At 39.1% G+C, this 16,988-nt stretch overlaps 1 protein-coding gene across 2 annotated transcripts in view; it reads right to left on the reverse strand.

The window, feature by feature from the left end:
• LOC148427127 (ERC protein 2-like) overlaps positions 1 to 16,988 on the reverse strand; it is a 147,956-nt gene that overhangs the window by 115,432 nt on the left and 15,536 nt on the right. Inside the window, exons 4-6 of one of the 2 annotated variants that reach the window (XM_088408409.1) lie at positions 15,768 to 15,923; positions 14,019 to 14,186; positions 3,330 to 3,497 (exon numbers count right to left, since the gene is read on the reverse strand). In XM_088408409.1, the coding sequence (XP_088264535.1) occupies positions 3,330 to 3,497; positions 14,019 to 14,186; positions 15,768 to 15,923 (492 nt within the window). The remainder of the gene's footprint in view (positions 1 to 3,329; positions 3,498 to 14,018; positions 14,187 to 15,767; positions 15,924 to 16,988) is intronic. The other variant, XM_088408408.1, reaches the window with a different exon arrangement.

Genomic DNA, 16,988 nt, shown 5'->3' on the forward strand with positions numbered 1-16,988 from the left:
ACTCATCTTTAATAATAAATTAAATTGCCAGTGTGCCCAACATATTTTTTATGCACGTTACATTGTGGAAAGTACGTTACCATGTCACGGCCCCTTGAAGGGCTCAACCGTCATTTCCCAGCAGGCAAAAAGTTCAAATTGTAATCGAAGCATGTGAAAATATTAGGTATTAATAGACAATGTGCACCTATGAAAGATGAACGTGCCAAAACTTCAAAACTGTTATTCTCAAAACTAGGGACATCAAATTGGGAACATTCAAATTGCTATCTTTTGGATCTCCATGTACAGTAGTATAAATCATTTGAAAAGATTATATATATATATATATATATATATATATATATATATATATATATATATATATATACACACACACACACACACACACACACACACACACACACACACTCACGCACACGTGTTCCTATGTCCAGTGCAGCCAAAGTAAGTGGAGCTACCAGTCTGCGGTTGCCATAGGGAGGGAACCTGATAGTGGATACTATACTTCCACACACAAAGCTTAGCTTTTTAAAAGCATGAATATGGATTGAGATGACCACAATGTTTGAACATGAATAACACATGCATGCCAAGACCACACCACAACCATCTCAGTCTCTGTGCCTCCCACAACCCTAAAAAAAAGAGAGACAGAGAAGAGCGGAGAGGGAAAGAAACCAAAAATGAAAATAAATAAATAAATAAATAAATGCATCATTATGCATTGGTCACGGTCACTTAGGCGAAGGCGTTCCAACAGAGCTCCCACTGTTTTACACGGTGCTATGAGAAACGGGGGGGGGGGGGGGGGGGGGGGGGTAGAAAGCTTGAAAATTTACATGAATTTGTTCACTTAAAGGACACTTGCTCATTACTCTTGATTTATTTCAGCCTCCGACTATTGGAATCACGCTGAGGCTCAAGCTATAGCAGTGACATCATGGTGCCACGCTATAAGTCATCATGGCCGTCCACCGAGAGGCCCGTAGGAAATCCTGCCGATCGTCTCCTGAGACAAGAAATACAAGCAAGTAGCGTATCCCTTGCTCTTATAAAACAAGTACAGCACAAATGAGGGGTTAAAGTCCAGCTCTGTACCACTCAAAAGTTCCACATGTCAAAGATCTTTAGAACTTAAGTTTTAACAGATGATGTGTGGTACACGATATGCTGGTACGATATAGAAATAAGGAGTCGAGAAAGAGCAGCAGGTATGATTTAGTCTAAAACAAACACCGAGGCTGCCAAACATTTAAGACCTAAAACACTGTAACATAAAATCGGTAATTTGTACCATATATTTCGAGTCACATTCATTTGTCTTTTACTTGCGCACAAACATAAATGGCCCACGGATTGTTTTCTGCTTCTACTTTTCCAGATGTCCATTTCGATTTTTCTTTTTCCTAGCGGTTGTAACCCATTCATGTGCTGCCACAAAATAAATCCTTGACAAAATGTTACAAAATTAATACCGTATTCTGATTTTAAATCTGGTTTAACGTGAATTAAACATTTATAGCTTATGCAAAAAATAGCTATTCCGTTTTTTCTCATTTTAAAATCAGTTTTTAATAAGACCAACTTCCATCCAGCCATTCGATTTTGAGATACGCTTTTCCTCATGAGGGTCGCAGGCTTGCTGGTTTCTATTTCAGCTGTCTATGCAGTAGGTGGGGGACACCCTAAACTGGTTGCCAGCCAATAGCGGGGCTCACAGAGACAAACAACCATTTATGTACCCAATCACACCTAAGGAAAATTTTGGTATGTCACCTGCCATGCATGTTTTTGGAGCATGGGAGGAAGCCAGAGTGCCCGCAAAGAACCCGCGTGGGCTCAGGGAGAAAATACAAACTCCACACAGAAAGGTCGAAGCCAGGTGGATTTGAACTCGGGTGCCTGAACTGTGAGACGTACACGCTAACCACTTTTCCACACATTCTAAGACTAACTTATTGAATTATTTGATTTATTGCACAGCTTTAATTAGCGACATTATTCCTTTATTGTGTTTTGTTTGGATCAGTATGTGTCTATGGTACTTCTGCGGTTTCACTTTTTAACTTTCAATTTCGAATCTACGGCTTGTTGCTGAGACTTTGCCTGATGTAAAATAAGGACTTAAGGCGCTACCACAGTGAAGTAATCATTTTTGACAATTAATCTTCATATTTTTACTATGTACGTATACTGTGGGGCAATTTTTTGACCATTACGGTGTTATCACACATGGATTGGACAACCTCCTTAAATGGACATTTGACATTGACTAAAAGCTTTTGTGAACTCCTGACCTTGAGCCCTGCCACCCACCCAAAAGACATGTGCATGTCAATCTCTATTTCTTTGCTGGGGAACATCTTTGAAAATGAAAGACTACAGTTTACATCAGCTTGAAGTGAAGAAAAATCCTTGATTTGCGCCTCACAAATCAACATGCTAAGACTTAAAAGATCCCAAATAATGAAAGACAAACTGCACTAATTACTATTACTGGCTGTCGGTTTGTTTGGGTTCTCCTTTCATATCAAACATTTTATACACTGTAATTGTCTGTCAAAGACACAAAATGAGAGAGTGAACAGACAGCACCCCAAATAACAGAGTCAAGCTTAAAAAAAGAGTGACAGCCACAAATTCATAAAAGCAAACCGGGAGTTGACAGATATAGTCATTTAAATAGACCTACTGTACTCTTAGATCATTTTTTCTTGGTATAGCTTCAAAACAAACATCCCAAGATAAGTGGCGCATGAGTGAATAAAGAATTGAATGCACGGTCAGTTGCGGATTTAGCTTTTCCCTTTCAGGTGGCGGGTGAGCTAAAGAACCGAGCTGATTCAATAGTACATACTTTACAGTGTATGCATAGTAGTAGCTGGACGTTTCATTCAAAATTAATTGAGGTTGGTGGCACGGTGCAGGTGGCTAGTACGTCCGGCTCACAGTCCAGAAAAACAAGTTCGATTCCAGCTCTTTTTGGGCTTCCTTCGTGGAGTTTGCATGTTCTCCCCATGCCCGTGTAGGTTCCATCCAGACACTTCAGCTTCCTCCCTCGCTCCAAAAACATGCATGGCAGGTGTATTAGAAAAAAATGGATGGTTGGATGGAAACAGTCAGACTATCTGCAGATCTTCAAAATCTGGACTCAGGTGCAAAACAATGTTACAGGAAAATCCCTAGTTACTGCTTGCATTCATATGTTATTTATCCTCTGCAAAGAGCAGCTGATTATAATCGTCCTCACGGGGAACAGAGAGATCATGTGTATTTGTCCGTCTGCATCATATTACCTCCAGGTGGTGGTGTGTGGATGCACCAACCTTTTTCTGGAGGACGTTGACTTTTCTCTCCTTGACGTCCAACATATCCTTCATGTCTCGGATTTCTCCCGTAAGAGTGCTTTTTTCGTCAGTCAGGTCTTGAAGCTGCTTGTTCTTCTTTGTCAGGAACTGTTCTTTTTCTTCTAAACGCACCCTGAGAGCATCCACCTAAAATAGTGAAAGACACACAAGTGAGTATATGAGGGCCAAAGAGTTGACATGAAATATCCTGGGGTTTTGTAAGACACAAGCAGAACCTTGAGGATTAAGCACAACGGAGTTTTAAAAAAAATAATGATAGACCTGCGGTATATAATGGGAGCTTGTGTAATATTTTTGACCAGCGGTAGTCCACGTGGAATAAGCGGTGAAACTGACATGTCTCGTTTTGATTGACTTGTTGACTTTTGAAAGACGTACACGTTCAGCTTTGTGCCACTAAAGTAAAAGCGTGTGTGAGCGTGCCAAGTATGTGCATGGCCAGAAGATCTTACCGTCTACACACACATTAAAGTCCTTTGTGGACATATATCAATGTTCTTCCTTACTGCCTGCTGTGAGGAACCCACATATACACATAAAAACTTCTCTGGCTGTCATGGGTATTATATGCATCTTTTGGCTGTGACTCAACGCCAAATTACATTACCAGCAACATCTCTTGGATATATATATATATATATATATATATATATATATATATATATATATATATATATATATATATATATATATGGATATATACATACACAGTATACATATATGTCCTGTTATCGCATTCAATCCCAAAGACATATTTTTACATTTTACGATTCCAGCCGTTCAACCAGGTATTTACTGGCATTTGAATTTTTTCAGAAATGTTCAAGTGTTAGGTTAAATGATGTTCTAAAAATGGCTAGATTACCCAATCAATTACTTTGGTATTGAAAGTAGTATATTACTTTAGGCACCAAAGTAAAGATTACTTTAGTGCCTTAAATAATTTTTGCTATTATTTATTGTACACTTAAGCGTCTAAAGTAATCGATTACTTTGGATTAATTGTTGTTTAAACCCGTGGTGTAGATTTTGTGGCTATTTAAATGACTTTTGACTTTGAGTTCTTCGTCATGTCTGATATCATTTGCGTTTTGTGGCAGTGCCAGAAAGCTAATGTAGTCATTGTCTTATTTCATGTGTGAATACGTATTAATCATAACACAAAGCTTCCGGAGTAACTGACGTCATGTTGTTCTAGCCAGAATTTTGTGTCATGTCATTTGTATTTTAGAATGCAAAATTCTCTGGTTTTGCTGTACATATAGATGAACATGTCTTTTTTTTTAACAGCCTTCACGTTTCACGTTTTTTTTTTTTGTTTTCCCCCCATCGCTAAACATGTTTCTGGTTGTGTAGTAAAAGAAAGTAACACACAAGCCGATTGCACAAATCGGTCTCCTCTCAAGACAAAAAGCATTTGAAGCTAGGAAAGCCAGACGACTGAGCTAAATTCTGCCCCGCTCTTGCTGCGCTCACATTAACCAGATGACACCGCTAATCCTTGCACCTTGGGTATTTTCGTGCGCTCACATCAATGCATGCTGACGTTGAGCTTCAGCAACATGAGTGCAAAGAGCCCCACAAGCCTCCAATTCCACCTGGAAAGGAGCAATTTAGCAAGAATGTTCTAGAGAGGCTGAACAGGAAATCCCCACTCTCACCTGCACTGGCCTACTAAGCTGGGATAGTACAATAAGGACACCATGCTAATACCCTCTAAAAGCACCGACCGCTGTCAAACACACAAATGGAGAAAAAAGAGAAACTGAGATGGGAGAGATGTGGAAAGAGAGCCGAAAGGATCCCAGTGAGTTCAAACCGGAGGAGGGATTAAGAGGGGGGAAAAAAAAGTGAAACCTCATATGGATCACTCCACTGTCGAATATAAACAATCATGAAAAAAAATGTTCAACCTGAAGCCAATTTCACAGTCCTCTTTTTTTATGAAATGAACAAATGCATTCGATGATGCCAAGTTAAAAATTTGTTAATATAATAGCAAAGCCAATCACTGCTCAGCTTGCGAACATCACATGACCACGCACACAAAAAAATCATGAATTGGTTGTTACCAGAGCCCTGAGCAATTGTAATGTCATTTTCAGTTGGCAACATGTGACAAAATGGCCACCCTTAAAATGTTTAAACACAAATAGATTATGCTACTTAAATTCAAATTTTACAAACAGAATGCTGTGTTTTAACTAGTTGGGGTAAAAAGAACATATCGTTGTAGAGGTGTCACGATTAATCACTTGAACGATTAATTTTCTAGCGACCTAACTTTGTCCAAATTCTCAGAAAATTAGTACCTCGACTAGAAATATTCATATTCTTAAAATCCTGTAATGAAAGCAGACTGACTACCATTATGCTGACTCAAAACAATTCATTTGCAAACATCTGCTTTTCATTCAGAAAACAATGATCAACATTTTTACCGATTCTCTGACATGTTCCGGACCAAACCAGTAACCAAATCATAAAAAAAAAAAAAAAAAAAATGTTTTCTGAGCGTGCATTGAACAGATTGATTATCATTGTGTTGAATCAAAGCAGGACATATGTAAACATCTGCTTTTACTTTGCAAAACAACGATGAGCATTTTTGCTGAACCAGCAACCAAATCATAAAAAAAAATGGAAAATGGAAAATAAAATATTTAAACAATCAATAGTTGTACGCTATATAGCGAGTCAAAATCCTTCAAGTGTTTTCAACATTCTGTGGTTGCAATATGCATAACAAGTGGAATCTTTGGTATTACTTGCGAAAACATCGATGTACGTTTGCCGCCGTGCGCGCGCAAAAAAAAAAAAAAAAGACAAGGTTAAAGCGACAATCACTTGAGCTGACTTCCTCTTTCTTTCAAAGCCAGCCAAATGTGTATTCTGGACAGCGGTTAGCAAAGTGAAAGGGAGGCTCAAAGAAAACATGGTCTCTGTTTGTCCTCACCTCCCTTTTTCCTGCCTCGCATTTCATCATAAAAGTTTTTCTGGCAGCAAAATCTGCAAAGGTATCAGGCCCAAAGCGGGCTAGGAACCGCAATAAACAACCCGGGGACCATACGAGTCGACCACAGTCAAGACGGCAGAAGCGGAGAGGATGAGAAATGCGCGGCGGACACTTATACGCAGTAACTGTTGCGTTCCCACGAGGATACGTATTCGTTGTGGGAATCTCGTCAGGCCGGTGATTCGAAAAACATTCCTAATAGAGTAGACCACAAGTACCCAGCTGTAACGTTTTAATCACCTGTGACCTTCAAATAAGTGTAAAAAGATACAACGGAGTAACTGCAGTGGATATGAGATGGAAACACCCCTCTGTTAAAAGTCCGGTTTTACGATACAAAAAAAGTCACCCCAGGATAAAACGTTTCATTACATTTTCCACTTTAATGTGAAAAGAGGCCTGTTCAAATAAACTGGAATCGATTAGGGGATGGAATTAAAATAAAAAGACGCTGATTTATTTTTAACTTTTTGATTGCATTCTCGCATTCAGTCTTTTGGAAACAGACAGCCAGTATTTTTTCCACCTTACTCAAATAGTCTTTATTGGTTGGATTGCACCAACATCTCCTCTATTCATTCCAGTCTGACTCATTCCTCAATTTTCATCTTATTGTGATAATTGCATTGTTTTATTGAGTTGGATGATTTGGAAATTATTTTTGGACTTAAGGTTACAAAACCAGACGACCAAGACATTTGACTCCTGACCGAATGGTTTAGAGCAGATGCTGGGCAGGATTCTCACTTTTATCTCAGTGTTGTGATGTTATTCTTAGAATTTTTACTTTAAAAGTCAGTTCAAAGTAAGAATTGTGACATTAGGGTGAGGATTCTGACTTTGTTCTGAGAATTCTCAGCCAGTTTGAGCAGCTCTCAGAATAAAGAATTCTGACCTTTAAAAAAGAGAATTCTATAAATAAGGATTTTTCAAAATCCGATTTTTATCAAACAGTGTATCTATTACGAATCAGGTGAAAAAATCAACGCCATTTCATACTGGTAAATAATATTTTAGGGCAGTGCCTCTCAGTGCACTTTGATGTACTTGGTTATCTTTTTCTGTTTGTAACGTAACCCATATAAACTGTGTAAAAAAATAACAGTTTTTGAAAGTTAATTTATATTACTTTTTTCTTTTGATTAATGTTAAAAAAGATACTGGTTTAGGTATACTAATGCAACTTTTATAAATACTAATCTTATTTCTAGCATTTATAGCGTGGTGAGTGTGTGTATATGTGGGGGGGGGGGGGGGTCTCTTTTGTAGGAGGGCTTGGCAAAATATGATTGAGGAGCACTGTATTGGGGTGAGAAAAGCAGAGAATTTGGTCATGCAAACATGTGGGAAGCCGTGCCCCCTGGTGGCAGGATGACAAAGTACTTGATTTGACATGAAAAAGCCAGCTTTTTAAATGTTAATATCACCAAGGATCAGCTCCATTAGCATGGCAGCCAATATCGTGATCACCACTACAATTCGATTATTTTTGCAGCAGTAATGTCAGGTAAACTAAACTGTCCTAAGTTGTGACTGGGTGCATTGTTTATCTCTGTGTGGCAACCGGTTCAGGGTGTCAGCAGAAGTCAGCGGGGATAGGCACCAGCAGGCCTGCGACCCTTGTGAGGATAAGCGGCTCTAGAAAACGGATGGATGGAAGGATGGACGGATGGATGACGGTGCAGAGGAAGGAAGTAGTATCAAATTGTCAGGGAGCGCTTATGGCACTGACAGACATGACAGACGGGATTCACGCATACCAAGTAGAGGATTTCCCCTGTCTCCGAATATGAATTCTGGTCACCATGTTTGCAGAAAATGAATTGTTAGTCTCTCAGGGTCCTCATCTTGTCTTCTCATCATTCATTCTAACATTAATGTTTTTCATCTAGGGAAATATACGAAATAAAGGACCCATAGATCAAAATGTGCCTGTGTATTGGTGATAAAACAATCCACGTTCAGCTTGTATGAATGTTTGCTTTTCACATCAGGCTCCACTGAGTATTAGTGGAAGAACTTAAGCGCCACTAAACCATACAAGTTCAAATTTTAATGGCTTCCTGTCTGGTCATCATGTTCACTGCATATTCATGTCAACGCCTCCAAACGGCAGACAGAATTACAAGTCGGTGATTTTTTTCTGTGGATGGGAGAGTACCAATACCAAGTACCGGTGTCAGGTCGATACCTGGCCTTCTTTCAGGGTATCGGTAGTCCACATGGCAGCCATTACTTGTACTGGCCGAACCCTTGGAGCAGTTTGATGATCACAAACTTGATATTACAAATAAGAAGAATGGAAATTAGCAAATTAATAAAATATTTTCATGACATTTAGAAGAGGAAGTCAACCCTCCAAAAACTGCTGAGAATAATGTGTTCTTTGCACTCTCACCAGTTTAAATAAGACACACTGTTGTGGAGTATGAATTAAACAAGAAAATCCACCCAAAATCCATCAAATTTTGTCCCTTGCAGTCAACTGAAGATGACATTGTAGTGATGAAGATGACTTCACGGCATACAAATGCCATTCTTTATGGGCATGTTGGTTATACTTAAGCCAAAGAGGTACTGAAAAACAACAATTGTAATTTCCTTTCAATTGAGTCGGTTTGCCCCCACAACATGACAGAAGTGTTAGGCAAACTGCTGTATTGGTGTAGATAGGTCCTTTTTTTTTTTTTTAATAAAGCTCTTGGTGAAATTTTGGTATTGCAAGTATCGCTGAAAAAAAGCAGTCTGAACATTAGTGATTTCTTTTTATGTCTGTAAAAATTCGCTGTGTTTTTGCGTACTTGCTTTCACTGCTCAGAAATGAAGTGAAAAAAAATTCTTGTCCACTGTGAGAGAACATCTGGGGCACTGTATGATTGTCTTTTATGTGTGTGAGTTTATTTGTGTGCGCGGATGAAAGTTTGCGGTTAAGTGGTAAAGCAAAACGGTGTGACCCTCAAGTGAGATGGACTTTGCGAGAAAAGAATGCCACGTGTTGTTTCTGGCCGGGCCGGCAGCCTCAATCTGATAGCAGACGGAGCCAAGCCATTGTTAGTGTGCATGTGTGCGTTTTATTGATCTGCAGTGTGTTTAGACATTGAAGAGGTTCCTCAAAAGGACACACGTGGGATACATCATCCCAGAGATGATGGTTTCTGTCCGACGTTGGATTCCGTTTGAGGTGAACGATACCGAATCGTTCTTTTTTGCACACTTCTCTTTATGCAAATGAACGAAGGCTTCACTGCGTATTTACCTTGATCCCAGCAGAAAAATATTCGAGGCGTCATCCCCATTACGAGTTGGAGGACTCCACTTTATGGTTTTTCCACATGGTCTCTGCAGGGGCTTTATTTTGGACCTATCCATGTTTGTTCTGGGGAGCCCCAAAGCATTGCTGCTTCCTCTGCATCCCAAACCGCATGAGGCGAAGGGCCGAGGCCTGAGAATGGTAACCATGGTTGCTCAGGTTCGGATGAGGTCAACTCAACCAACTTTGGCTTGGCCATCGTCACGCTGTAGCTGTTGGGACTCTCTTTTTGTTTTGGGGTTGGGAAAGAGTCGGCTTTACATAATGTATTTATTCAGCACTCTTTTTTTTTTTTTTTACACCACGTTTTTATGTTTTTATTTATTTGTCAAAAAGGCTTTTTCAAGTTGTGATGTAAAATGAAATATATTGTGATTTGGATTTGATTTGGATTCAAAATTCAATATTCAATAGCAATCTTTACAAAAAGAAAACAATATCATAAACACCAAAATACTAAAATCTTATCTTAATACATTGTTTCTCAATTATATTTTGCCAAGCCCACCCCCAGGAAAGAGAAAACTTCACACACCCCACCACTCAACCCCCTGACTATAAATGCGATCATCATCTATTAAAATTGCATAAGTATACCCAAACCTGTATGCTTTTTCACATTAACAAAATAAAAAGCAATATAAATCAACTTTCAACTATTGTTCATTATTTTTACAGCATGTATAAGGGTTATAGCTTAGTCTAAAACAGAAAACATAACCAAGTGCATCAAAGTGCCTGAAACAAAAAACAGAAAATATGAAACATATTATTTTAATGGAATTAATCTTCACAAGACAAAAACAAAGTCCCTGGGGTCATCCGCACCCCCCGTCATCAACTATCGGCCCCCTGGGTGGGGAGGGTTGGGGGGGGGGGGGGGGCACTATTTGAGAAGCACTGCCGTATCAGAACACTAAACTAAATTGCGTGTTGTTATGTGAGGGAGGGAGTTCATTTTCAAAATTTTAACATGGCTCAAATCAAGGCAGGACCTACTGCACTGCTTGACATCATGTATTAAAATGCAATTCAATTTTTACAGTTTCGGGAAAGGAAAAGATTTTTTTTAACCAAAAATCTTCTACTTAATATTTATTATTATTCATGAAATGTAACATTATTATGTAAACGTCTGCTTTTTCTTTTATGACAAAATCTAATGTTTAAAAAAAAAAAAAGCAGAATAAACCTAAAGTGATAGAAATGATCTACATTTGAGAGTAATATTGGAAAATCTCAATCTGCATGCTGTGGTGCAAAATAATAAAAATAAAATTGCTAATATTTAATTTTCTTTTGAACTTGAGCTCCACGTCACAGCTGACGTCTAGTAGCCACCATCTTATTTCATTAGTTTGGGGGTCATTCACAGGGAAGGAATTTGTTGATAAGTATGATCATTGTGATAGCATCTTGTTTGAAACTGGCTGTGCACTTTTCTTGGGCTGTTTAAAAATGCATTGGCTGCTTTCTGTCAGGTCACCTGATCTGGAGGAGTACAGTTTCAACTGTGCGAGAGGAAGAGCACATACACATCTATATTTCTGGCCACGTTTCATCAGAAAGCCAGAAAATCATTGTCACACTCAATTTTTCCTACAATCAGACTCATCGGCAGATACATTCAAACCTGAGCAAGTGGAAGGTGTCGTCAAAATTGCCTTAAAGAGAAATTGGCAGTTCAAGCGTTGCTCCGACGAGCCATTGTGCACCAATTACTGTCAGTCACATGAACCGCAATTGGTAAAGTCACAACCACATACACGGGGTGTGGAGATGAGAGGCTGGGCTGGAGTCGAGACGGTAACAAAGAAGAAACGTGGAGATGAATGAGTCGGAAAGGAAGGTCCTGCGAGAATGGCGGAATGTGCTCCAAAGTTGAGTGATGGACAGGCAGAGAAGGAATGCAGACCAAGACTTGGCCCCAAATGCCCTAAATAGCTTTACTCATCCTGGGGTTTGCCCACTTAGATGCGGAAACCCAAGACTTTCTCAAGCGGGGAAAATGCCACTTCAATAGCCAGAGGAAACCTCTTGAGAGCGGATGCAGATGAGAGCCAAGCAATCAGCCCCCAGAGTGGCTGTGTTTTCTACATTTGTGCATTTAGTCATACTATCTGATCCAATTACATGTCATGGGAGTCCAAGCACCCAGCATCAGAAGCATTGGAATAAATTGAATATCATGACTTCTGTATGAACCCACATAATCATTCGTTATCAACAAGTGCACATTAACTCGCGGGGTGACAAGAACTTTTAAAGTTCTTGTAAAGTAAAAACACTTCAAACGGACTGCTTACTATACCGGCTATGCTTGAGTAATTGAAAAATAATTGGCTAGTAGGGCTGCATTACGGCCAAAATAATAATCAATTTTGGTCAACATGGAAATCACGATTATTCATCATGTTTGGTCAAAAATGTCTATTCATTACCTTACATTACCTTATTTTAAAACAAGCAGTATATAAACAAGGCTTCAAGGCTCGATACTTACAAATAACAATAACAATAAACTGAAATAAATCAATAACGTAAATAAAACAAATTCACCCAAGACATGGCAAAAACTTGGCACACAGGGCAACACGGCGAATTTACTTGATGAGTGCAAACCAATGAAAAAAATGAAGCCTACTAAGAACCAAGCACCTTATTTACTTTTCAGCAAATTTTAATCTATTAGCAGTCAAAATGTTAATTTCGGTCATTTCAAACTGATTATTCCAATCGGATTTTTCAAAATGGGTCTCAATTGACAGCTAGCACTGTATATACTGGGGAATCAAGTGAGAAACAACGTCATTTAGCATTGGTAAATAATATATTAGGGTGAGAACAGCAGAGGCTATTGCCCTGCAAACATGTGGGAAACATTGCCTCCTGGTGGAAGGATGACAAAGTGCTTGATTTGACATGTACAGTAGCCGGCTTTTATATGTAAATATCGCCACTGAGTTTTGATATTACTTGATAGTCTCAAAATTCAGATAATTTTGATCAGTTTTGCTCTGCGACTGTTTTTTAATGTTAAATAAGCTTTATTGCAAAAGGAAAAGCAGACATGTTTTCATGTTTTCAATGCAAATTTGGGATGAGCTCAGAGTCGTCTGAACACTGTACAAATCACAGCTCATTTCTCTGGGTTTGTTCATGTGACATTTGCAAGTTGAGCTCTGATTGGTTGTTACCTGAGGCTGAGCAGATGTGATGTCATAATTGACAGCAAGAGGGAATAAGTGTTTTTAAAAAGTTGTAACTATTTCAGAATCACAAATATAGCTTTTTGCTGCTGAAAACAGCTAAATAAGTGTACTATCTAGGGCTGTCAAGATTGAATCTTTTTAGATTTATTCTCTTGATTGAATAATTGGATACTAGGTCATTTTCCATTAAAATGAATTGCAAAATATTTTTCCCCCCAAATCACTGGTTATTAACCAATGACTACTTATTATTTTCAGTGGTAAAAAAACAAATAAATAATCAAGCAGTCACACCAAAGAAACTGATATTGTACTGAACAAACATTGAAATTGATTCAGTTACCAGATTGGTCATCGTTTTCCAAAGTGAAAGCAGATTTTTGCATATGTCTAATTCTGAATAAACACAAAACAAAACTCAGTCTGCTTTCATGAAAGAATACAGAAATACAGAAATCAGATTTGGGCAATTCTAAGTTGAAAGGTATTTGAAAAATATATCCTTGAAAATAGTTCTATCAATGGTCGATTTTGATTGATGATGACAGCCCTCGTAACGTCCCTTTAACTGTTGTCCTCCTTGTCACCTTTTTCATCAGGTCGGGGTGGGTGAGAAAGTTGTGTTTATGCGTATGCGTGTGTGTGGTGTGGGGCGCATAAAAGCTCTCATAAAACCACCCCTGAAATCTAAACCACCCAGTGCAACCAGTCCCCGTAAGTATGATGTATTCACGACAAGAGCCAAAATTCCTTTCGCATGTATGGACAATTAGGCCTAATTTTGGCCCAAATTGCTTCCTGTAATGATGAGTGGACCAAGTTAGCAGGCCGCTCTCAAGCGGGGAACACAGAGATCTAAAGTATCAGTTCCAAGTCTTGAGTGTGATGGAGAAAAATGTTAAATGCTCCCTGCCTCCACATGCACAGCACCTCAGTATGTACCACATGCCTCCATCGCTCATAGCACCAGATAAAATCATTACAGCCATAAAGTTAAGGAGGGACTTCAAAGATGGCCTCTGCATGTAGATTTCATCTTGAACGTGATTGTGAGAAAGCGCGTGTGTGTGCAAGTATTTAATTGCACCTGTGCTTGCACGTCAACCAACCTCCGTCTGTAGCGTATTGGCACGTTGCTCCTTGGCGTTGAGAGACTCCTTAAGCACCTCGATGTGTTGCTTGCAGTCTGAGTTCTGATTGGTGAGTGTGTCCAGTTTAGTCTGCAGGGCCTGCATCTCAGACTCCTTCCTGTTCAGCTCCTGCTTCAGCTGCTCTATCTGGCAATCAAACACAGAAAAACATTTCATCTGCATTCTTGTGGGGACTGATGCGAACGATGACATGCACCACGTATAAACAGCCACACGGTTTCACTCAGTCACACTCATGCATGCGATAAATTATTGCCCAAGCGAATAGATTGAGCGTTCTCATGTAATTGTGGAAGGCAAATTTTTTGACTGGCAAACCCATTCATCGCAAATGCAAATACTCTACATTCAAACGTGCTTTTAAAGCTAAAAGCTCTTTTTACCCATCATGCCACAGGGTAACGACTTGCACATGTGCATACCCTAAAGCATGATGGGAAAATGAGCCTAAGGCCAATATTATTAAAGCCCTAAAAACGACTAATGAAAAATAGGGATGGATGAGAGCCCATACCCAGAAACAACCAGAGAACTTAAAAAAAAAAAAAAAAAGTATCATTCCAAATAATATAAGGACACAAATGCCTTGGCGTGTTTTTATTTTGAAGTTGTTCCTTGAAGTGTGTCACTGCAATTATTCACTAGACTGACAGACTATGGCTCCAGGAAACGCGACTAAACACAGCATTGTTTTGAAATCATGTTCAATTTCTAATTCAGGGGGATAAAATCGGACTTACTTGCCAGCATCTAGCATAAATTAGCTGCTAGCTAGCAGCGCTTGCTTGTTCCACATCATCTGCAGAGAGCAGGCGGATCACCTTGCATTTTAATAGGCCCAAATTACTTGATTTTATTTAATTAGCCCTGCAGTTGCCGTTCATACTGATCACTTTTAAACAAACCAGGCTGACTCAAAGGTGTTCTGTGTTCATCACTTTGTTTCATTGACCATTATCAATGGTGAAACAGTTGTCTAAAATCTCAGTCCATGTTTATGTAAAACAAAGAAATGTTGATTGTCAAAAAAAAAAGTAAAATCTGTCATTCAAAATTAAGTGTAAATATGTTATTTGGACTTCTGTGTTTAGATTTGTTTATGACCACTCAAATATAATGAATTTTTATCTGAATACCAAAATATACTCAATAACCGCAGCTCTACAGGAAAAATGAAGGATTATATCAATACAGTAATATTTTGGTTTGGCAGTTGAAGCAAAGGTTAGTAAAATATTGGCAGAAAAAACAAAACACAGTTTTGTTTTCATTTGAACATTGGATTATGTTTTGATTTGCATGCTAGCATGGTAATTTTCTTTGTCTTGCAAAAATCTTGTCTCGTTCTCGTGGACCCACTCTCATGAGACATCTCATCTCGTGGAATTTGTGTAAAAAAAAACGTATCTTTTTTTTCCTCTAAATAATGGTCATTGGCCTAAAAAAAACATAATGGTTCGGCTTTATTGGATTTCTGAAATCCACAACAGGAATAAAGTTTGTATCCCTTGTATAAAACAAAAGTTGCTCTCACATAATAACACCAAGGAGAAACAACTCTACTTCACACGGCACTATCAACTTCAAATACATTTGCATGCGTTGGACCCAAGCACATTATATGTTCGAAGAGGGTTACTACAAACTTTTTTTTGCTCTGTCATGCAACACTTGCAGGACATGCAGGAGTCGGCTAAGACCATCTACCTTGGTCTTCATGAATTTGGAATTGCTCTTGTAGACCTCCACCTGTTTGAACTCATCCTGCCTTTCGTCAGGATGTAGTAGGCCGCTGGTCTTTAACATCTGGACCTCATCTTCTAAGTCTCTGATGTTCCTCTCCAAGGAAGAGATCTTGTTGTCCTGCACCCGCAACAGCAGGCAGATTGCACATACATAAGAGAATGTCTTCCCTACATGGCAGCAATTAGATTGTTCTTTCAAGCCATCCATTTGTGCATCTGCACTCTCATACATAAAACTAGAAGTGTAAAGGCGCAATACACAGACGTCTAAGCATAAGTCAGGCAAACGTAGGGATTGGAAGTATCTGCCATGGACAGGTCCTGAGATTGTTTAGCTGCGTGTGTTCATACATACGCTGACTGCTAAACCTTGGACGAGAAGAAGAGAGGAATTGAATAAATGGAAGCAGATTGCTTGATGCCAGCACACGCCACAGGCAACATGGAAGCATCTGACCTCCATTACCAATTCTGACATCAGCCCTGACCAGAACATCATGCTGCATGTACCCTAAGAAATGGACTTGGAGACCAAGCAAATTTCCACACACTGAAGAAGGATTCATTTCATATCTGTGTGGGCAAACTGAGGGTCGCCTGTAGCCTATAGTCGTCCATAGTAGCGGTTTTCAAATGGATAGGACAGTCATAATAGTTACTACTATATCGTCTTAATGTTTGATGAGTAAAACATTGAGAGAATAGTCTATTAGGACTTGCTGAAAGGTTGTTTACGTATGAATTTGTTTACATAGGCATCAACAATTCCCTCTCCTGTGTGTCAACTTGTTCGCCGCTGTACGTGTTTAGCTAACAGCAATGGTCTGAGGTGCCCTTTTTTCACAATGTCATCGCTTGTTTATGCACTATACTGTAGGTTCTGAGAACATTTGCCTACTAGGAAATTAAAGAGACTGGAGACCAGTACCAGAAACACGTCTGAAGTGCCTGAATTGACAGATATGATTTATTCTCTGGTGAAAAATTGTTATTGGGACCTGGGGTACATGAAGGCACTGGGGTATGAAAGATTTCAAGAGTAGGTACCAGCATTAATGCCGTGATAGGAGAAATATATTTTTCTTTTCAAATTAAGAGCATTTAATTTGAAGATGAAGCAATGTATTGCTATATTGTGTTATAGTGACTCCTTTGCAAAGAGTATGCCTCTGTTGGTCAAATT

The sequence above is a fragment of the Hippichthys cyanospilos genome, chromosome 2, assembly GCF_059441005.1.
Source record: "Hippichthys cyanospilos isolate Australia breed blue-spotted pipefish chromosome 2, RoL_Hcya_1.0, whole genome shotgun sequence".
Taxonomy (NCBI): domain Eukaryota; kingdom Metazoa; phylum Chordata; class Actinopteri; order Syngnathiformes; family Syngnathidae; genus Hippichthys; species Hippichthys cyanospilos.